Consider the following 22,683-nt stretch of genomic DNA (forward strand, 5'->3'; position numbering starts at 1 on the left):
GAGAAAGGAAAAAAGGGAGGAAAAATGGAGGAGGAGAAAAACGGGGAAAAAAGAGAAGAAAAGGGGATGAGAGGGAAAAAAAGGGCAAAAAGGGGGAAGGAAAGAAAAGAGGAAGAAAGAGCAAGAAAGGGGGAAAGAGGGGAAAAACCAGAAAAACTTGGAAGAAAAAGAAAAGCAGCGATGAGAGAGAGGCAGAGAGAGAAGAAGAAATAGGATGAAAGGGGGAAACAGGAAAAAAAAATTGGAAGAAAAAGAAAAAGAGTGAGAAGAGGGGAGGAAAGAGAGAAGAAAGGGCAAGAAAGGGGGGGAGAGGAAAAAATTGGAAGAAAAATAAAAATATAAAGAGCGAGAAGAGGGGGAGAGAGAAAAAGAATAAAAGAGCAAAAAGGGGGGAAGGAAATAAAAGGGGAAGAAAGAAGGAAGAGGGAAAAAAGGCAAGAAAGGGGGGAAAAGAGAAAAAAAACAATTTAAAAATTGGAAGAAAAAGAGTGAGAATAGGAGGAGAAATAGAAGAAAAAAGATGAAGAAAGAGGGAAGGAAACCAGGAAAAAATGGAAGAAAAAGAAAAAGAAAAAGAAAGAAAAAAAAGAGCAAGAAAGGGGAGAAAGGGAAAAAACAAAAACAAAAAAAAAATCCTGTAAATAAAAGAAAAAGAGTGAGGAGGAGAGAGAAGATGAAAAAGAGGAAGAAAGAGGAAAGAGAATAAAACAAGAATAAAACTGGAAGGAAAAGAAAAAGAGCGAGAAGAGGGAGAGAGTAAGAAAAACAGGAAGAAAGGGGGGAAAGAGGAAAAATACATTAAAAATTGAAAGAAAAAGAAAAAGAGCGAGGAGAAACAAAAAAAGAGCAAAAAAGGAGGGGAAAAAAAAACCAACACAAGTTCCCCGGGGGGGGCTGCGCTGGCGGAGCCGCGGGGAGGGCGCGGGGCTGGAAATGCCCCCGGGGCTGGAAATGTCCCCAGTCCCGGGCTGGAAATGTCCCCAGTCCCGGGCTGGAAATGCCCCCAATCCCGGGCTGGAAATGCCCCCAATACCGGGCTGGAAATGCCCCCAGTCCCGGGCTGGAAATGTCCCCAGTCCCGGGCTGGAAATGTCCCCGGGGCTGGAAATGTCCCCAGTCCCGGGCTGGAAATGTCCCCGGGGCTGGAAATGTCCCCAGTGCCGGGCTGGAAATGTCCCCAGTGCCGGGCTGGAAATGTCCCCAGTCCCGGGCTGGAAATGTCCCCAGTGCCGGGCTGGAAATGTCCCCAGTCCCGGGCTGGAAATGCCCCCAATACTGGGCTGGAAATGTCCCCAGTCCCGGGCTGGAAATGCCCCCAGTACCGGGCTGGAAATGCCCCCAATACCGGGCTGGAAATGCCCCCAGTCCCGGGCTGGAAATGTCCCCAGTCCCGGGCTGGAAATGCCCCCGGGCTGGGGCTGGAATTGCCCCCAGTCCCGAGCTGGAATTGCCCCGGGACTGGAAATGCCCCCGGCCCCGGGCTGGAATTGCCCCAAATCCCGAGCTGGAAATGCCCCCAGACCGGGCTGGAATTGCCCCCGGGGCTGGAATTGCCCCCAGTCCCGGGCTAGAAATGCCCCCGGGCTGGGGCTGGAATTGCCCCCAGTCCCGGGCTAGAAATGCCCCCGGTCCGGAGCAGGAATTACCCTGGTCTGAGCAGGAATTGCCCCCGGTCTGGGCAGGAATTGCTCGGAGCAGGAATTGCCCCCGGTCTGAGCAGGAATTGCCCCCGGTCTGGGCAGGAATTGCCCCGGGCCGGGGCCGATTCTCGCAGCGCGGCCGCGGAGCGGAGCGGGCGCGCCGCTGCCTCGGGCCCGGCGCTCTTACCCCAGCGCGGCCGCCCCTCCTGCGGCGCTCCCGGCCGATAAATGACAATTTCTACTTCGGCATCACGTGGCGCTCGCCAGCGACTAAGACGGAGCGCGCGTCATCCTCGCCTCCCCAAAATTCCCTTTTTTTTTTTCATCCTCCGCGCCGCTTTCCCACCCCCCCTCCCCCCGCTCTCTCTCCACACACACACACACACACAAAAAAAAAAAAAAAAAAAGAAAAAAAAAAAAAAAAGCCCGAAAAAAAAAAAAACCTCTCAACCCCGAGCAGCGCGGCTTATATATAAAAAAACAAAACCCCAAAAAAAGCCCCTCCACAGCGCCGGGGCCAGCATGTTCAACTCGGTGAACCTGGGCAACTTCTGCCCCTCGCAGACGCGCAAGGAGCGCGCCGGCGGCGGCGGCGGCGACTTCGGCGACCGCGCGGGCAACCTGTACCTGCCCAGCTGCACCTACTACGTGCCCGACTTCCCGTCCGTGCCCTCGTTCGCCCCCGCTCGCCAAATCTCGTACCCGTACGCCGCCAACCTGGCGCAGGTGCCCCGCGAGGTGCCCTACGCGCTGGAGCCCTCGGGGAAATGGCACCCGCGCGGGAATTACGCGGCGTGTTACTCCGCGGAGGAGCTGATGCACAGGGAGTGCCTCCCGCCCGCCGAGGTGCTGATGAAGAACGAGAATTATCACCACCATCATCATCATCACCACCACCACCCGGCGCCGGCCGCCGCGGCGCCGCCGGCGCCCGGGTTTTACTCCGGGATGAGCAAGAACTCGGTGCTGCCGCAGGGCTTCGATCGATTCTTCGAGAACTCCGCGCTGTGCGCGGCCGAGAGCGCGCCCGACAGGGCGGACGGCGAGAAAAGCGCGGAGGGCAACGCGCAGGAGGAGGAGGAAGAGGAGGAGGAGGAGGAGAACGCCAACCCCGGCTCGGCCTCGGCGTCCTCCTCGTCGGGAGCCAAGGAGGGCTCCAAGAGCGGCGCTCAGAGTAGGTAGAGCCGGGCTTAAGCGGGGGGGAGACCCAGCCCGGCCGGGCTTTGGCGAGCCGAGCTTTTTTATGTGGAGTTTTATAAGCGCGGCCAGGATTTTATGAGAAGCTCCGAAGCGCTTTCTTCTTTCTCTCCCAGTTTTTTTTTTTTTTTTTTTTTTTTTTTACGATGGCGAAAAAAAAAAGAAAGAAAAAGAAAAAAAAACCGGAAAAAAAAAAGGAAAATAAAAGGGAAAGCGGGGGTGTTAAGCGTCCCTTGCTCTCTCTCGGCGGAGTCTGTGAAATTTTAAAAGCGCGCCCGGGTGACAAATATTAACTTTGATCATGAACTTAGGCGGGCGTTTTAAAGGATCGGGGTTGCCGAGGGTGAGAGGCAATTGGGCAGAACGCGCGGGCTTCCCCCGCCGCTTCCCGCGCTTTGGGGCTGCTTTTTTAATTAATTCCTAATTAAAACTCGCTGCCGAGCCCTCTGTGGCCGGGCAGGCGCGGGGTGAGGGAGGAATCGGCGGAACTGGGGACAAAAAGGAGAATTTCCCCGGATTTTTCCAGGCGCATCCTCCCCTCCCGAGCCGCGCTTTGTCAGGAGAGGATTTCCCTTTGGATCGGCTCGAAAGCGGATTTGAAATTTCATTTGAAATTCCTTTTGAAATTTCATTTTGGGGATTTTATTTGATTTTTCTTTTCTTTCCCGCTCCCCGGGCAGCCTCGGCGCCGCTCCGGGAATCCAGGACGGTTTTGGGGCGGTTTTAGGGATTTTTGGGGCTGTTTTGCCTTTCAGGATTTTTTTTTTTTTTTGGTGGAGAGGGGAACTTTTACCTTTTGGGATTTATTTTTTTTTGGCAACTTTTACCTTTTGGGATTTATTTTTTGGGCAACTTTTGCCTTTTGGGATGTTATTTTGGGCTCTTTTGCCTTTGAGGATTTTTTTTGGGGGGAAATGTTCTTCCTTTTGTGATTTTTTTTTTTTTTTTGGGGATGCTTTTTTGAGCTGTCCCGCCTTTTGGGGATTTTTGGGGGGAATTTTTTTTATTTTTTGGGGCCGTTTTGCCTTTTGGGTTTTATTTTTTTTTTTAATTTTATTTTTTTTTTAGGAGGGGATGTTTTGCCTCCCCGGCGCCTCCGAGGATCCCAACCCCGAATTTCCCCGCTTTGATTCCCTTCCCTCGCGTGTGTGGCGAGGGCTGGAGTTAATCAAAAACTCGTGCGGAACCGCAGCTCTGCCTCCCCTAAGCCCGACCTAACCCGGCAGCGCTGATAGCGGCTCTGCCTTTGATCCCCTTCCCTCCCTTAAACTCCGCTTAAACCCACCCCAAACCCGGCTTTTCTCTCCAAAAAAACCCCAAATCTGCCTTAATCCCCGCGCGGGGTGGAAAAATTCCCCAGAAATCCGCTCTGACAGGCTCCGAGGGCGCCCGCGCCCTCCCAGGAATCCCAAATTTCAGCCGCTCCCACCGCGCCTTTTTGGGGTTATTTCTTCTTTTTTGGGGAATTTCTCCCTTTTAGGGTAATTATTCCTTGTGAGGTTAGTCATCCTTTAAGGGTATTTAGTCATTTTCGGGGTATTTATTAATTTTTGGGGTATTTATTCATTTTGGGTATTTATTCATTTTTTGGGGTATTTATTCCTTTTGGGGTATTTATTCATTTTTTGGGGTAATAAATCCCATTGTCGTTTTTATTCCTTTTGGGGTTATTTATTCATTTTTGGGGTATTTATTCCTTTAGGGGTATTTATTCTTTTGGGGGTATTTATTCTTTTTTGGGGTATTAAATCCCTTTGTTGTATTGGGGTATTTATTCCTTTTTTTGGGGGTATTTATTCCCTTTGGGATTATTTATTCCTTTTTGGGGTATTTACTCCTTTTAGAGTATTTACTCATTTTGGGGTATTTATTAATTTTTGGGGTATTTATTCCTTTTGGGGTATTTATTCTTTTTTGGGGTATTTATTCATTTTTTAGGGTATTAAATCTCTTTGGGGTTATTTACTCCTTTTTGGGGTATTTACTCCTTTTGGGGTTATTTATTCCTTTTGGGGTTAATTATTCTTTGTTCTGTTTGAGGTTGTCCATCCTTTTTTGGGCTACACATCCCTTTTGGGATCATTTATCCTTTTGGGATATTTATTCCGTTCTTGGGCTACCCATTACTTCCTTTTTTTCAGTATATTTATCCCATTTTCGGGCCACCCATCTCTTTTTAAATTTAATATTTCCCAGGCTATCCATCCCATTTTCAGCCCACCTGTCCCTTTTTTTATTCTTATTATTTTCCCAGTCTATCCATTCCATTTTCATTCCACCCATCCCTTTTTAATTTCATATTTCCCCCACCCATCCCTTTTTTAATTATTAAATTTTCCAGTCTGTCCATCCCATTTTCAGCCCACCTATCTTTTTTTTAAACTTCATATTTCCCAGTCTATTTTTCCCATTTTCATCCCACCCATCCCCTTTTAAATTTCACATTTCCCCCATCCATCCCTTTTTAATTTCATATTTCCCTCACCCATCCCTTTTTTAAATCATTAACATTTCCTCATTATTTTTCCCATTTCAGCCCATTTATCTCTTTTTCATTTCATATTTCCCACTTTATTTCTCCCATTTCCATCCCACCCACCCCTTTTTAATTCCACATTTCCCCCCCACCCATCCCTTTTTTTAATTCCACATTTTCCCCCACCCACCCCTTTTTAATTTCATATTTCCCACTCTATTTCTCCCATTTCCATCCCACCCACCCCTTTTTAATTCCACATTTAATTCCCCTTTTTAATTCCACATTTTCCCCCTACCCACCCATTTTTAGTTCCACATTTCCCCCCTTCCCATCCCTTTTTAATTCCCTATTTGATTCCCCTTTTTAATTCCCCATTTCCCCCCACCCACCCCTTTTGAATTCCCCATTTCCCCACACCCACCCCATTTTTAATTCCCCTTTTTAGTCCCACATTTCCCCCCACCCACCCCATTTTTAATTCCCCATTTCCCCCCACCCACCCCATTTTTAATTCCCCTTTTTAGTTCCACATTTCCCCCCTACCCACCCATTTTTAATTCCCCATTTCCTCCCACCCACCCATTTTTAATTCTCCATTTCCCCCCACCCACCCCATTTTTAATTCCCCATTTCCCCCCACCCACCCCTTTTTAATTCCCCTTTTTAGTCCCACATTTCCCCCCTACCCACCCCTTTTGAATTCCCCATTTCCCCCCACCCACCCCATTTTTAATTCCCCTTTTGAATTCCCCATTTCCCCCCACCCACCCCATTTTTAATTCCCCATTTCCTCCCACCCACCCATTTTTAATTCTCCATTTCCCCCTACCCACCCCATTTTTAATTCCCCTTTTTAGTCCCACATTTCCCCGCACCCACCCCATTTTTAATTCCCCTTTTGAATTCCCCATTTCCCCCCACCCACCCCATTTTTAATTCCCCATTTCCCCCCACCCACCCATTTTTAATTCCCCTTTTGAATTCCCCATTTCCCCCCACCCACCCCATTTTTAATTCCCCTCTTGAATTCCCCATTCCCCCGCACCCACCCCTTTCCCCCCGCGTTATTCCCCGTTCCCCCGCCGTTTCACCGCCGATTCCCCTTTTCCCCAGGCGCTCCCAGGACGCGGAAGAAGCGCTGCCCCTACTCGAAATTCCAGATCCGGGAGCTGGAGCGGGAATTCTTCTTCAACGTCTACATCAACAAGGAGAAGCGGCTGCAGCTCTCGCGGCTGCTGAACCTCAGCGACCGCCAGGTGAAGATCTGGTTCCAGAACCGGCGCATGAAGGAGAAGAAGCTGAGCCGGGACCGCCTGCAGTATTTCTCCGGGAACCCCTTGCTGTGAGCGGCCGGGAGCGGCGCCCGGGGCCGCAGCCGCGCAGGGGACAGTGGCGGCTGCGGCTCCAGGATTTCCCCTCGTGCTGCGCGCTTTCCTTCTGGCCTTGGGGCTCCTCTGGGCTTTTCCTGACCTTTTCTGATTTTCCCTGATTTTCCCTGATTTTTTCCTGAAATTTCCTAATTTTTCCTGATTTTTTCCTGATTTTTTCCTGATTTTTCCTGATTTTTTCCTGATTTTTTCCTGATTTTTCCCTGATTCTTTATGAATTTTTTTCTGTTTTTTTCCTGATTTTTCCTGATTTTTCCCTGAAATTTCCTATTTTTTCCTGATTTTTTCCTGATTTTTTCCTGATTTTTCCTGATTTTTCCTGATTTTTTCCTGATTTTTCCCTGATTTTTCCCTGAAATTTCCTAATTTTTCCTGATTTTTTTCCTGATTTTTCCTGATTTTTCCTGATTTTTCCTGATTTTTCCCTGATTTTTTTCTGATTTTTTCTGATTTTTCCTGATTTTTCCAATTTTCCCTTTTTTTTCCCTTTTTTTTCCCTTTTTTTTCCCTGATTTTTCCTGTTTTTTTCCTGATTTTCCCTGATATTTCCTGATTTTCCCTGATTTCCCCCTGAATTTTTCCTGTTTTATTTTTTTCTGTTTTTTTTTTCTGGTTTTTTTCTGAATTTTTTCTGATTTTTTCTGATTTTTTCTGATTTTTCCTGATTTTTCCTCATTTTCCCTTGATTCTTTTCTGATTTTTTTCCTGATTTTTTTCCTGATTTTCCCTGATTTTCCCCTGACTTTTCCTGATTTCCCCCTGACTTTTCCTGATTTTTCCCCTGTTTTATCTTGAGTTTTTCTTGATTTTACCGATTTTTCCTGATTTTTTCCTGAATTTTCTGATTTTCTTGATTTTTCTGATTTCCCCCTGATTTTCCCCTGATTTTTTTCTGAATTTTCCTTTTTTTTGCTGTTTTTTTTTTTCTGAATATTTTCTGATTTTTTCTGACTTTTCCCTGATATTTTCTGAATTTTTCCTGATATTTTTCTAAGATTTTTCTGTGTTTTTTTTTTCCTGTTTGCTTTTTTTTCTGATTTTTTCCTGATTTTTTCTTGAATTTCTTCTGATTTTCTTTTGGTTTTCTTCTTTTTTTTCTCTTTTTTTTTTTTTTTATTTTTTTTTCTGATATTCTTCTGATTTTTTCTGATTTTTTTTCTGATTATTTTCAGAGGTTTTCAGGAAATTTTTTCTGGTTTATTTCTGGGTGGTTTTTTTCTGTTTTTTTTTTTCTTTTTTTTTTTTTCTGGATTTTTTTTCTTGAATTTTATTTTTTTAATTTTTTTTCTGTTATTTTTGGGCATTTTTTCCTGAACTTTTTTTTCTGTGTTTTTTCAGTTTTTTTTTTCTTCATTTTTTTTTTCTGATTTTTTTTTCTGAATTTTCTGATTTTTTTCCGATTTATCCTGATTTTTTCTGTGTCTTTTCACTTTATTTTCAGATTTTTTTCTCTTTTTGTCTGTTTTATTTCCTGTTTCCTTCTGGTTTTTTTCTGTTGTTTTTTTCCCCCTGATTATTTTCCTGATTTTTCTGATTAATTTCTGATTTCTTCCTGATTATTTTCTATTTTTTTTCCTGATTTTTCGGTTCATTTGCTTATTTTTTCCTTTCCTCCCCTTATTTTTCTTAACTTTTCCTGATTTTTCCTGATATTTCCTGATTTTTTCCTGATTTTTCCTGTTTTTTTTTTCTGAATTTTCCTGATCTTGCATTATTTTTCCCTGATTTTTCCCCTGATTTTTCCCCTGATTTTTCCCCTAATTTTTCCCCTGATTTTTCCCCTGATTTTTTTCCTGATTTTTTTCCTGATTTTTTCCTGATTTTTTCCTGAAATTTTTCCTGAATTTTCCTGATCTTTCATGATTTTTTCCCCTGAATTGTTTCCTGATTTTTTTCCTTATTTTTTCCTTATTTTTCCTGATTTTTTGTTGGGGTATTTCCGCCCATAATTTCAAGGACTTGAACTCCGTGGACTTTATTTAATTTTAATTTTCCCTTTTTTTTTTTGTTGTTGTTGTTGTTGTTTTTCACCCCGGACAGTCTGCGATTCCTTTTTTTTTGATATATATATATATTTTATTATTATATTATTATTATTATTTTAATTTTTATTCTTCAGCCACACGGGAATTTCAACTCATCCGCGGGACCGCTGCCTCCCTGGAAATTTCCACCTTCAAAACCCCCACATTTGGGGCCAAAAAGGAGAATCCCCTTAAAAAAAAAAATCAAAAAAAAAACCAAATTTCCGCATCCTCGGGGGAGAACGGGCAGGAAAATTCATTTTTTGGGGCGAAATCCAGGCAGAATCAGTCCATTGGCAGCGCTTGGCGCACGCAGCCGCCGCGCTTTGGGGTTTTTATTTGGGTTTGAGCGGATTTTGGTGGTCGGGAAGGGAAGAGGCGGGCGGAGGAGAGCGGGCGGAGCCGCGGGAAATGCGCGGAAGCGGTGTGTGTCAAGCGAGGCAGCGGCGCGCAATAAAGCCGTTCACGGCCTGCTCTCCTGCTCTCCGTCAGGGTTTTATTTGCCGTTTGAGGGGAGTTCCCCGCCCGAGGCTCCCCCGGCGCCAAGCGGGAATTTCCTCCCGCGGGCGCGGCGCAAGTTCCGCCCGGGCGGCGGAGGGCGGCGGACAGTGCGCGCTGGGGGCGGGACGTGCTCGGGGTCACGGCGGGCTCCAGGCGGGGCGGCATTTCTTAGTTAGTTCTTGGGGGAGTGTGTGCATTGACCTCCAGACTTTTATTTTATTCTGTTTTATCCTATTCCATTTTATTTTATTTTATTTTATTTTATTCTATTTTATTTATTTTATTTTATTTTATTGTATTTTATTTTATTCTATTCTATTTTATTTTATTTTAATCTATTCTATTCCATTCTATTCTATTTTATTCTATTTTATTTTATTTTATTCCATTTTATTCTATTCTATTTTATTCTATTCTATTCCATTCTATTCCATTCTATTCTATTTTATTCTATTTTATTCTATTTTATTCTATTTTATTCTATTCTATTTTATTTTATTATATTTTAATTTATTCTATTCTATTCTATTCTATTCTATTTTATTCTATTCCATTCTATTCCATTCTATTCCATTCTATTCTATTTTATTTTATTTTAATCTATTCTATTCCATTCTATTCTATTTTATTCTATTTTATTTTATTTTATTCCATTTTATTCTATTCTATTTTATTCTATTCTATTTTATTCTATTTTATTTTATTCTATTTTATTCTATTTTATTCTATTTTATTTTATTTTAATTTATTCTATTCTATTTTATTCTATTCTATTTTATTCTATTTTATTTTATTCTATTCTATTTTATTCTATTCTATTCTATTATTCTATTCTGTTCTTTTTATTCTATTCCATTTTATTCTATTATATTCTATTATTTTATTCCATTTTATTTTATTCTATTCCATTCTATTTTTTATTTTATTTTTAATTTTTATTTTATTGCTATATTTTCCTTTTATTGTATTTTTCTATTTTATTGTTTTGGGTTTTTTTATTTTTATTGATTTTTAAAATAATTGAAATTTATAAAAAGCCTATTTTTATTTCTATACCCTTTTTTGGCTTTGAAATTATTTTTATTTTCTTATTCCTATATTTCTTATTAATTTCTTATTCCTATTCTTTTCTTCTTCTTCTTTTTTTCTTCTTTTATTCTTATTTTCTTATTCTTATTTTCTTATTCTTTTTCTTATTTTCTTATTCCCATTCCTATTTTTATTGTTTTCTTCTACTTCTTCTTCTTAATTTTATTAATGTAATTAATTTATTTTATTTTATTTTATTCTATTTTATTTTATTTTATTTATTTTATTAATTTTTATTCCTATTTTTCACCCATTCCTATTTTTATTGTTTTCTTCTACTTCTTCTTCTTAATTTTATTAATTTAATTAATTTTAATTATTTTATTTTATTTTATTTTATTTTATTTTATTTTATTTTATTTATTTTATTAATTTTTATTCCTATTTTCACCCCAAATCTCCCATTCCCCCTCCATTTTTTAATTCTTACCCCTCACCATTCAAACCCTTTATTTATTTTTTTTTTAATTGTTTAATTTCATTTTTTTCCCCTTCCCAAGCGCTCGCTCTGCCAGCAAAAAAAAACCCAAAAAAACCCTAAAAACGAACCCAGGAGGGGCGGAAATGGGGAATTCCGCGCGCCTCGGTCCGGGATCGCAAACTCCAAAGGCAAAGTCAAGTTTTTGGGGAATTCCCAACAAGTTCACAGCCACAAACTCCATTTTTCCGCCACTTTTTGGTTGTTTTTTCGGGGTTTTTGTTGCTTTCCCCGCGCGCTCGGGAGGAACAAAGGGCGGCGGGCTCGGCTTTGGGGGCAGCATCGCCAATTCCGGGATTTTATGGGATTTGGGGGGGATAAAAGCGAGGAAAAACCGGGGAAAAAATAAAAAAAAAAAAACAAAAAATCCCATTTATTCCGTTTATTCGCGCGCTCCTGTAAAATTCCCGGCTGCCTTTCAAGGCGCGCCGCTGTGAAAGGAGTTAAAAACAACAAAAACCAAAATAAAAACCCAAAAAACACCCAAAACCACCACAAAAATCCGCTTTGATCCGGCCGCGTTTTATGGGAGGAAAATCTGCAGGGAAAAAAAAACCAAAAAAAAAACCACAAAAATGCGGCGGCTGCGCGGCCGCCGCAATTAAATCGCGATTAAATCCTAATTAAATCCAAATTAAATCCAAATTAAATCCGTGCGAGAGCTCCGAGGGATCGGCCTGGGCTGCTTCTGATTAAAACGGGGCTAAGGGAATTTTATTTCGCTTTTTTTCGCTTTATTTTTCGCTTTATTTTGCTTTATTTCCCTCTATTTTTATTTTTTACCTTTATTTCTCTTTTTCGTCTTCATTTATCTTTATTTTTCGCTTTAATTATCTTTATTTTTCTTTTTTCCTCTTTATTTCTCTTTTTCCTCTTAATTTCTCTTTATTTTTTGCTTTATTTTGCTTTATTTCCCTCTATTTTTCTTTTTTCTCTTTATTTTTCTTTTTCCTCTTTATTTCTCTTTATTTTTTGCTTTATTTCTCTTTATTTTTCTCTATTTTTCGCTTTATTTATCTTTTCCCCCTTTATTTTTCTCTTTATTCCTCTTTCTTCCTCTTTATTCCTCTTTCTTTCTCTTTATTTCTCTTTATTTCTCTTTATTTCTCTTTATTTCTTTTTATTTCTCTTTATTTCACTTTTTCATCTTTATTTCTCTTTATTTTTCTCTTTATTTTACTTTATTTATCTTTATTTCTCTTATTTATCTTATTTTTCTTTATTTTTCTTTATTTTTTCTTTTTCTCTCTTTTTTCCTCCTTATTTATCTTTATTTCTCTTTCCCCCCCCCCCTTTATTTCTCTTTGTTTTTGCTGCTTCTTCTGGGCCCAAAACCTGAAAAAATACGATTTTTTTTTTTTTTTGAGGAGAAAATGAAAATAAAGACGGAGATCACAGACGGCTTTGCGGCCTAGGGAAAATAACTCCCCCTAAAAGAAAAAAGCAACAAAATAAAGCCCAAAAAAGTAAAAAAAAAAAAAAGTTTAAACGATGGCAAAAAAAGTTAAAAAAATAAAAAAAGTTTAAAAGGTGCTCCAAAAGATGAAAAAATAAATGTAATTAAAGAAAAGGCAAAATAAATATGTCTTGAAAAGTCGAAATAAAGGAAAAAAAAGTGAAAAAAAGCCAGGAAAAATATTAAAAATATAAAAATAAAGATTTTAAAGAAGCAAAACCCAAACAACTAAATCGCCAAAAAAGAGGTGGGGGGGAATAAAACGAAAAGCGCCAAAAGCGCGCGTTAAAAAATGAGAGGAAAAAGCAAAATGAAGGCGAAAAAGGCGAAAAAAGCGGAATAAAAAGGTTCCAAAGGCGCCCGGCGGCGGCGGGACAAAGGCCGGTCTAGACAGCCTCATTAGCGCTCATTAGCGCCGGGCAATCGCGTTAATTACCGTCTGGCCGCGCCGCTTCCGCACTCAGCGCCCGAGCGCCGCCCCCGCCGAAATTCCCGGCTTGCCCCGCCAGTGCCGGGGTTTTACACGTTATTCCAAATTTTACCCTTATATACCCAATTTTTAACCTTATATTCCCATTATTTCCCCTTTAATTCCCATTCATTCCCCTTTTATTCCCAATTTTACCCTTATATTCCCCATTTTTAACCTTATATTCCCAATTTTACCCTTATATTCCCCATTTTTAACCTTATATTCCCCATTTTTAACCTTATATTCCAATTTTACCCTTATATTCCCCATTTTTACCCTTATATTCCCAATTTTACCCTTATATTCCCCATTTTTAACCTTATATTCCCAATTTTACCCTTATATTTCCAATTTTACCCTTATATTCCCCATTTTTAACCTTATATTCCCAATTTTTACCCTATATTTCCAATTTTACCCTTATATCCCCATTTTTAACCTTATATTCCCAATTTTACCCTTATATTCCCCATTTTTAACCTTATATTCCCAATTTTTACCCTTATATTTCCAATTTTACCCTTATATTCCCCAGTTTTAACCTTATATTCCCAATTTTACCCTATATTCCCCATTTTTAACCTTATATTCCCAATTTTACCCTTATATTTCCAATTTTACCCTTATATTCCCCATTTTTAACCTTATATTCCCAATTTTTACCCTTATATTTCCAATTTTACCCTTATATTCCCAGTTTTAACCTTATATTCCCAATTTTACCCTTATATTCCCCATTTTTAACCTTATATTCCCAATTTTACCCTTATATTTCCAATTTTACCCTTATATTCCCCATTTTTAACCTTATATTCCCAATTTTTAACCTTATATTCCCATTATTTCCCCTTTAATTCCCATTCATTCCCCTTTTATTCCCAATTTTACCCTTATATTCCCCATTTTTAACCTTATATTCCCAATTTTACCCTTATATTCCCCATTTTTAACCTTATATTCCCAATTTTACCCTTATATTCCCCATTTTTAACCTTATATTCCCATTTTTTACCCTTATATTCCCAATTTTTACCCTTACCAGTTTTAACCTTATATTCCCAATTTTACCCTTATATTCCCCATTTTTAACCTTATATTCCCAATTTTACCCTTATATTCCCAATTTTACCCTTATATTCCCCATTTTTAACCTTATATTCCCAATTTTTAACCTTATATTCCCAATTTTTACCCTTATATTCCCATTATTTCCCCTTTAATTCCCATTCATTCCCCTTTTATTCCCAATTTTTACCCTTATATTCCCCATTTTTAACCTTATATTCCCAATTTTTACCCTTATATTCCCCATTTTTAACTTTATATTCCCAATTTTACCCTTATATTCCCAATTTTACCCTTATATTCCCCATTTTTAACCTTATATTCCCAATTTTTAACCTTATATTCCCAATTTTACCCTTATATTCCCCATTTTTAACCTTATATTCCCAATTTTTAACCTTATATTCCCCATTTTTAACCTTATATTCCCCATTTTTAACCTTATATTCCCAATTTTTACCCTTATATTCCCCATTTTTAACCTTATATTCCCAATTTTTACCCTTATATTCCCCATTTTTAACCTTATATTCCCATTATTTCCCCTTTAATTCCCATTAATTCCCATTTTATTCCCATTTTTACCCTGGTATTCCCAATTTTTACCCTTATATTCCTATTATTTCCCCTTTAATTCCCATTCATTCCCCTTTTAATGTCATTTTTACCCTGGTATTCCCAATTTTACCCTTATATTCCCAATTTTTACCCTGGTATTCCCATTATTTCCCCTTTAATTCCCATTAATTCCCCTTTTATTCCCATTTTTACCCTGGTATTCCCAATTTTTAACCTTATATTCCCATTATTTCCCCTTTAATTCCCATTTTTTACCCTGTAATTTCCATTATTTCCCCTTTAATTCCCATTAATTCCCCTTTTATTCCCATTTTTACCCTGCTATTCCCAATTTTTAACCTTATATTCCCATTATTTCCCCTTTAATTCCCATTAATTCCCCTTTTATTCCCATTTTTACCCTGTAATTTCCATTATTTCCCCTTTAATTCCCATTCATTCCCCTTTTATTCCCAATTTTTACCCTTATATTCCCAATTTTTAACCTTATATTCCCATTATTTCCCCTTTAATTCCCATTAATTCCCATTTTATTCCCAATTTTTACCCTTATATTCCCATTATTTCCCCTTTAATTCCCATTCATTCCCATTTTATTCCCATTTTTACCCTTATATTCCCGATTTTTAACCTTATATTTCCATTATTTCCCCTTTAATTCCCATTAATTCCCCTTTTAATCTCATTTTTTACCCTGCTATTCCCATTTTTTACCCTGGTATTCCCAATTTTTACCCTGTAATTTCCATTATTTCCCCTTTAATTCCCATTAATTCCCCTTTTAATCTCATTTTTACCCTTATATTTCCATTATTTTCCCTTTAATTCCCATTAATTCCCCTTTTAATCTCATTTTTACCCTGGTATTCCCAATTTTTACTCTTATATTTCCATTATTTCCCCTTTTATTCCCAATTTTTACTCTTATATTCCCATTAATTCCCCTTTTAATCTCATTTTTACCCTTATATTTCCATTATTTCCCCTTTAATTCCCATTAATTCCCCTTTTATTCCCATTTTTACCCTGGTATTCCCAATTTTTACCCTTATATTTCCATTATTTCCCCTTTTAATCTCATTTTTACCCTTTAATTCCCAATTTTACCCTGTAAATTCCATTATTTCCCCTTTAATTCCCATTAATTCCCCTTTTAATCTCATTTTTACACTGCTATTCCCAATTTTTACTCTTATATTTCCATTATTTCCCCTTTTATTCCCAATTTTTACTCTTATATTCCCATTATTTCCCCTTTTATTCCCATTAATTCCCCTTTTATTCCCATTTTTACCCTGGTATTCCCAATTTTTACCCTTATATTTCCATTATTTCCCCTTTTAATCTCATTTTTAACCTGCTATTCCCAATTTTTACTCTTATATTTCCATTATTTCCCCTTTTATTCCCAATTTTTACTGTTATATTCCCATTAATTCCCCTTTTATTCCCAATTTGTACACTTTTATTTCTGTTATTTCCCCTTTAATTCCTATTAATTCCCCTTTTATTCACATTTTTACCCTGGTATTCCCAATTTTTACCCTTATATTTCCATTTTTTACCCTGCTATTCCCAATTTTTTACCCTTATATTTCCATTATTTCCCCTTTTAATCTCATTTTTTACCCTGGTATTCCCAATTTTTACCCTTATATTTCCATTATTTCCCCTTTAATTCCCATTAATTCCCCTTTTATTCCCATTTTTACCCTGCTATTCCCAATTTTTAACCTTTTATTCCCATTATTTCCCCTTTAATTCCCATTAATTCCCCTTTTAATCTCATTTTTTACCATTTTATTCCCATTTTCCCCCCTTTTATTTTAATTTTATTCCCATTTTCCCCATTTTAATTGGTTTTGGGTGGAAAAATGGGAATTTCGGTGGTTGGAGTTGAAAATCGCCATGGGGGTGAGCCAGGAATTGAGGCCAGAATGGGTAAAAATCCCCAAAAAATGAAAATATTTGGATTTTTCTGCAAAATCCCCTTGGTTTTGGGTGGAAAAATGGGAATTTTGGTGGATTTGAACTCCAAACCGCGATGGGGGCGAGCCAGGAATTGAGGTGAGAGTGGAAAAATCCCCAAAAAAATGAAAATATTCTGATTTTTCTCCAAAATTCCCCCAAATTCCCAGGGTTTTGGGTGGAAAAATTCAAAATTTTTGTGGTTGGAGTTGAAAATCGCCATGGGGGTGAGCCAGGAATTGAGGTGAGAGTGGAAAAATCCCCCAAAAATGAAAATATTCTGATTTTTCTGCAAAATCCCGGGATTTTGGGTGGAAAAATGGGAATTTTGGTATATTTGAACTCCAAACTGCGATGGGGGCGAGCCAGGAATTGAGGTGAGAGTGGAAAAATCCCCAAAAAAAATGAAAATATTCTGATTTTTCTCCAAAATTCCCCCAAATTCCCGGGGTTTTGGGTGGAAAAATTTAAATTTTTGTGGTTGGAGTTGAAAATCGCCATGGGGGTGAGCCAGGAATTGAGGCCAGAATGTGGAAAAATCCCAAAAAAAAAAAGAAAATATTCTGATTTTTCTGCAAAATCCCGGGATTTTGGGTGGAAAAATGGGAATTTCGGTGGTTGGAGTTGAAAATCGCCATGGGGGCGAGCCAGGAATTGAGGCCAGAATGGGGAAAAATCCCCAAAAAAATGAAAATATTTGTATTTTTCTGCAAAATCCCGGGATTTTGGGTGGAAAAATGGGAATTTTGGTGTATTTGAACTCCAAACTGCGATGGGGGCGAGCCAGGAATTGAGGTGAGAGTGGAAAAATCCCAACAAAAAATGAAAATATTCTGATTTTTCTCCAAAATTTCCCCAAATTCCCGGGGTTTTGGGTGTTAAAATGGGAATTTTGGTGTATTTGAACTCCAAACTGCGATGGGGGCGAGCCAGGAATTGAGGTGAGAGTGGAAAAATCCCCAAAAAATGAAAATATTTGGATTTTTCTGCAAAATCCCGGGATTTTGGGTGGAAAAATGGGAATTTCGGTGCCTTTGAACTTCAGGGAGTCAAGTCCAGCACCTTTAACCCCTTCGGCTCCGCCCCGCCCGGGGGCCCCGAATTTCGCTTTTTTCCACCCAAAATCCGCCCCGGGCTCGCACTCGGCGTTGGCTCCGCGCCCGCGCAGCTTCGCGGGTGGAAATCCGCGGTTTTTGCCGCCAGATTTTCCAGGATTTTGGGAATTTCCGCTTTTTCCTGCTTTTTTCCCCCCCGGTTTTCTTGTTTGTTTTTATAATTCCCGGTGAGTTTATTCCGATATTTTGAAATTTTAAAAGATTTTTATCTTAAATTGTTTAAAAAAATATTTTAAAATTAGCTTTGAATTATTTTAAATTCCTGTTTTCTTCTATTTTTATTATTTTTCCTTATTTAAAAACATTTTAATTTATTTTTATTATATTTTTTATAATTTTTATATATTTTTTTAAATATATTTTTTATATACATTTTTATATTCGTATTTTTTATTCCGACTTTTCGTTCCCTTTTTAATCCTTTTTTCCCTATTTCTCTTCTCTAAACCCTTTTTTATTCCCATTGTATTCCGATTTTCTTTTCATTCCTCATTCATTTTTATTTTACCCTGTTGTTTTTAATTCTTGTTTTTATTGCTGCATTTATTTTTTGTGAAAAAAAAAAAAATCCCTTTTTTTGGGGAAAAAAAATCTCTTTTTTTTGGCAGCCGGGCTCGGAGCGGGGATCCCTGAGGCGAAATTAACTTAAAAAATTCAATTTTAAAGCCTTAAAAATGATTGGAAAATAACCAAAAAAAAAAAAAAACACCAAAATAACCCCAAAATAACAAAAAAAAAAAAATAATCCCAAAAAACCCCAAAATAACAAAAAAAAAAACACTAAAAACCTCCCCCCCCAAAAAGCCAAAAAACCCCCCCCAAAATCCCCAAAAAACCTCCCAAAAAACCCAAAAATAAACCCAAAATAACCCTAAAAATACCCCCAAAAAACCCCCAAAATACCCCAAAAAAAACCCCCAAAAAAACCCCAAAATAACCCCAAAAATAACCCAAAAACAACCCCAAAAATAACCCCAAAATACCTCCAAAAAAACCCAAAAACCCCAAAAATAACCCCAAAAAAACCCCAAATAATACCAAAAATAACTCAAAAAATAACCCCCAAAAACAGATTTTTTGGTGTTTTTTTGGGGACTTTTTTGGGATTTTTTTGGGGATTTTTTGGGATAATCTGAGCAATTGTTAATAATTTTTTGGTGTTTTTTGGAGATTTTTGGGGTTTTTTTGGGTTATTTTTTTGAGATAATCTGGAGAATTTTTAAATTTTTTTTTGTGTTTTTTTTGGGATTTTTGGGGAATTTTTTTGGGGATTTTTTAAAATTTTGGCAGCTATTTTTGGGTTTTTTGGCGATTTTTATTTCATTTTTTGCGAGATTTTCTGGGGGTTTTTTGGGATTATTTTTTTAATTTTTTCGGGATTTTTTTGTTGTTTTTTTTGGGATTTTTTTCGGGATCCAGCGCAGGGTGGGGGGTAAAATAAAACCCTAAAACCCTTTCCCACGATTCCATAATTCCCCGGATTTGGGGTCGCCGGCGGCGCAGGAAGGAGCGATTGTAAAATTTGATGGATTTCTGGCGCTCAGAGTTTACAGTTGCTGAGCCAACAAATAAAAAAAGGCGTTGAGGGGTTTATTTTATTATTTTACTTTGTTTTATTTTATTTTATTTTATTTTATTTTATTTTATTTTTAATTTTATTTTATTTTATTTATTTTATTTATATTATTTTATTTTAATTTTATTTTATTTTGATTTTTATTTATTTTATTTCATTTTATTTTATTTTATTTTATTTATTTTATTTTATTTTTATTTATTTTATTTATATTATTTTATTTTAATTTTATTTTATTTTATTTTTATTTTTATTTTTATTTTTTTAAATTTTATTTTATTTTATTTTATTTTATTTTTTTATATTATTTTATTTTAATTTTTTAAATTTTATTTTATTTCATTTTATTTTATTTTATTTTATTTTATTTTATTTTATTATTTATTATTTATTTATTTTTAAATTTTATTTTATTATTTTAAATTATTTTTATTTTATTTTATTTTATTTTATTTTAATTTAATTTAATTATTTATTATTTATTTATTTATTTTTAAATTTTATTTTATTATTTTAAATTATTTTTATTTTATTTTATTTTAATTTTATTTTTTTAATTTTGTTTTATTTTAATTTTATTTTTTTAATTTTGTTTTTTGTTCTCCCCCCACCGGGCCATAAATCAGAATTATTTCCAGCACTGGGGGGGGAAAAAAAAATAGAAATTGAAGGTGATCGTTAAAGGCGTGAACAAGTCCCTAGAAAGGTGAGGGAAATGGATAAAAATCGGAATAAAATCGGGGGGAAATCGGAATAAATCGGGGGGAATTGAGGCTAAAATAGGGGGGAGAAATCAGAATAAATCAGAGGAATTGGGGGGAAAAAATCAGAATAAAATAAGGGGAATTGGGGGGAAAAATAAGAATAAAATAGGGAAAATTAGGGGGAAAAAATCCGAATAAATCAGGGAATTGGGAGCGGAAACAGAATAAAATAGGGGGGGGAAATAGAATAAAATAAGGGGGGAAAATCAGAATAAACTGAGAGAAAAATCAGAATTAGTCAGAGGAATTTGGGAGGGAAAATAAGAATAAAATATGGAAAATTGGGGGAGAAATCAGAATAAAATTGAGGGGAAAAATCATCATAAATCGGGAGGATTTGGGGGGAAAATAGGAATAAAACAGGGAGGAAAATCAGAATAAAATAGGGGAAATTCGGAGGGGGGAAATACGAATTTGATGTGATTAATAAAAGCACCCTGCGGCTCCCTAGAATGGGAAAATGAGGTGAAAAATCAGAATAAAATGGGAAAATTTCGGGAAAAAATCCGATTTTTTGTGGTTATTAAAGGCACACAAAGATTGCCTGGAAGGGGAAAAAAATGAACGTTTGCCATTAAAAAATGAAATGAAAAAATGAATGTTTGCCATTAAAAAATGAAATTAAAAATGAATGTTTGCCATTAAAAATGAAATGAAAAATGAATGTTTGCCATTAAAAAATGAAATGAAAAAATGAATGTTTGCCATTAAAAAATGAAATTAAAAAATGAACATTTGCCATTAAAAAATGAAATTTAAAAATGAATGTTTGCCATTAAAAATGAAATTAAAAAATGAATGTTTGCCATTAAAAAATGGGAATAAAACGCGGAAATTTGGGGAAAAAACCGGGAAATTTGGGGAAAAAACCAAATTTGGGGAAATAATTCAGGTTAAATGATGAGGTGGGGAATAAAAATAAAGAGAAAAGGGCAACGGGAAAAGCCAAATCTGAATTTTTTTTTAATTTATTGGCCCAAAAACGTCCAGAAGTGACCCAAAATTGGGTTCCGATCTCCAAAGGGAGGAGGAAAAGCGAAATTCCCTTTTTTTTTTAGGGTTTTTTGGACCAAAAAAATCCTGAAGTGACCCCAAAATTTGTCCCCAAACCGAGGGGGGAGAGAAAGGGGGAAAAAAAATCTCATTTTTTCAGGGTTGAATGGATAAAAAATGTCCTGAAATGACCCAAAATGAGGACGAGGAGGGGAAAAAATCCCATTTTTTTTGTGCCTCTGACCAAAAAAAAATCCCTAAAGTGCCCCAAAAGCTGTCCTGCATTTCCGAGTGCAGGAGGAAAGGAAAAATCCCCGATTTTTTCTGGGTTTCTGGGACAAAAATCCCCGAATTGGCCCCAAAAATTCTCCCCTTCCCCCAAGGGGACGAGGAAGGGGAAAATTCTAATTTTTTTGGGTTTTTTGGGGTTTTTTTTGCAAAAAAAATCCGCCGTAAATCGGCTCTAAAGGGGAAAAAAATCCACATTTTCCCCTTTTTTTTTTTTGGTCCCAAAAATTGTCCCGCGTCTCCAAGGGGAGGAGGAAAGGGGGAAAATAAACCAAATTTTTTCGGGTTTTTTGGCCCAAAAAAGCCCCGAAAAAGCCGGGTTGGAGCCGCCGTGGAACGGGGCGGAATTCCCAAAAAATCAGGAAATTCCCTTTTTTTTTTTCCGCTCTCCCTTTTGGGATTTTCCTGCCTTTTTCAGGGATTTCTTCCCCGAAATTGGGATTATTATTTTTTTTTCCTCTCCCCTCATGAATCGCCTTTCATCCGATTTTTAATTTTTGTAATTATTTTGGATTGGAACAATTATTCCCTTTCCCGGAGTTTTCCCTCCCTTTATTTTTTTCCCCACCCCATTAAAAAAAAAAAAGGAATCCCGAGTCATTTATTTCCAGCTCGTAATTCAGGAATAATTTGATTTTTTAATTATTTATTCGTCACTTGGGCACAAGATGCCGATCAGGATGGCGGAACGGCCTCAAAACCTTTCAAAAATGGCAAAATCTGCTGAAAAATCCGCCGAAAATCCAGATTTCCCTCCAAAATTAACTTTTCAACGCTTTTTTCCCATTTTCCCACCCTTTTTTTTTTGAAGGAATTTTGCTCCGGATGTTCTGGCGTGGAGGAGAAAAATCAAATTATTTCAATCCGTCAAACCGGGATGAGAGGTTAAAAAAAAATGGGGAAAAACTCCGGGATAGAGAGCGAAAAAATGGGGGGAAAATCAATTTATTGTCCAGGCTGACAACGTGAGGTGAGATTTGGGCGTCCCAAAAATTCGCGGAAATTCTAAGGCGGAAAAAATGAAAATAAAAATAAAATTAAAGGGGGGGGATTACAATAAAAATTAAACCAGAGGGAAAAAAATTGAATTTAAGGGTGAAAATAGAATAAAAATGAAACCGGCAAGGAAAAAACTAAGATTAAACGAGGGGAAAAATGAAAATAAAAGTGAAACGGGAGGGAAAAAATAAAATTAAAGGGGGAAAATGAAAATAAAAAATAAACCGGCGGGAAAAAAATAAAATGAAACGGGGGGGAAATGGAAAGAAAAATGAAACCCGCGGGGAAAAATAAAATTAAACGGGATTGGAGGGGGAAAAAGCGGAATGAAATAAAAACCCCGCGCTGGGCTTGAATTTCATCGGCGAAAATGAAAGCTGGGGAAACACGCGGCGGAATTTGCCCGGAGCCCATAAAAAACAGCGAGCCCAAAACTGAGGCCATGAAGTCGCGATTCGCTTTTCTCCTCCCTTTTTTTGTTTTGCTACTTTTTTTTTTTAATTTTTAAATTTTTTTGTTGGTGTTCATCTTTTTTTAAACTTTTTTTTAAGCTTTTTTTTTGTTAATCTTTTTTTTGCTAATCTTTTTTTAATATTTTTTATCTTTTTTTGT

The 22,683-nt window shown here is 37.3% G+C and overlaps 2 protein-coding genes across 3 annotated transcripts in view; both read left to right on the forward strand.

Moving 5' to 3' along the window:
* Positions 1-22,683, forward strand: part of NCKAP1L (NCK associated protein 1 like) — a 390,138-nt gene that overhangs the window by 139,243 nt on the left and 228,212 nt on the right. The window lies entirely within an intron of this gene.
* Positions 2,133-6,662, forward strand: HOXC11 (homeobox C11). Its single transcript, XM_068212375.1, has 2 exons — positions 2,133-2,814; positions 6,430-6,662. Exons 1-2 carry the CDS (start codon positions 2,163-2,165, stop codon positions 6,660-6,662), a joined length of 885 nt encoding a protein of 294 aa, XP_068068476.1. The 5' UTR covers positions 2,133-2,162.

This window comes from Anomalospiza imberbis, chromosome 22 (genome assembly GCF_031753505.1).
Source record: "Anomalospiza imberbis isolate Cuckoo-Finch-1a 21T00152 chromosome 22, ASM3175350v1, whole genome shotgun sequence".
NCBI lineage: Eukaryota > Metazoa > Chordata > Aves > Passeriformes > Viduidae > Anomalospiza > Anomalospiza imberbis.

Bases quoted from the DNA above. Each gene is read 5' to 3' on its own strand.
- HOXC11 (XM_068212375.1), top strand. From the start codon at position 2,163: ATGTTCAACTCGGTGAACCTGGGCAACTTCTGCCCCTCGCAGACGCGC. The intron at 2,815-6,429 runs GTAGGTAGAGCC...CCTTTTCCCCAG, and splicing joins CTCCAAGAGCGGCGCTCAGA to GCGCTCCCAGGACGCGGAAG.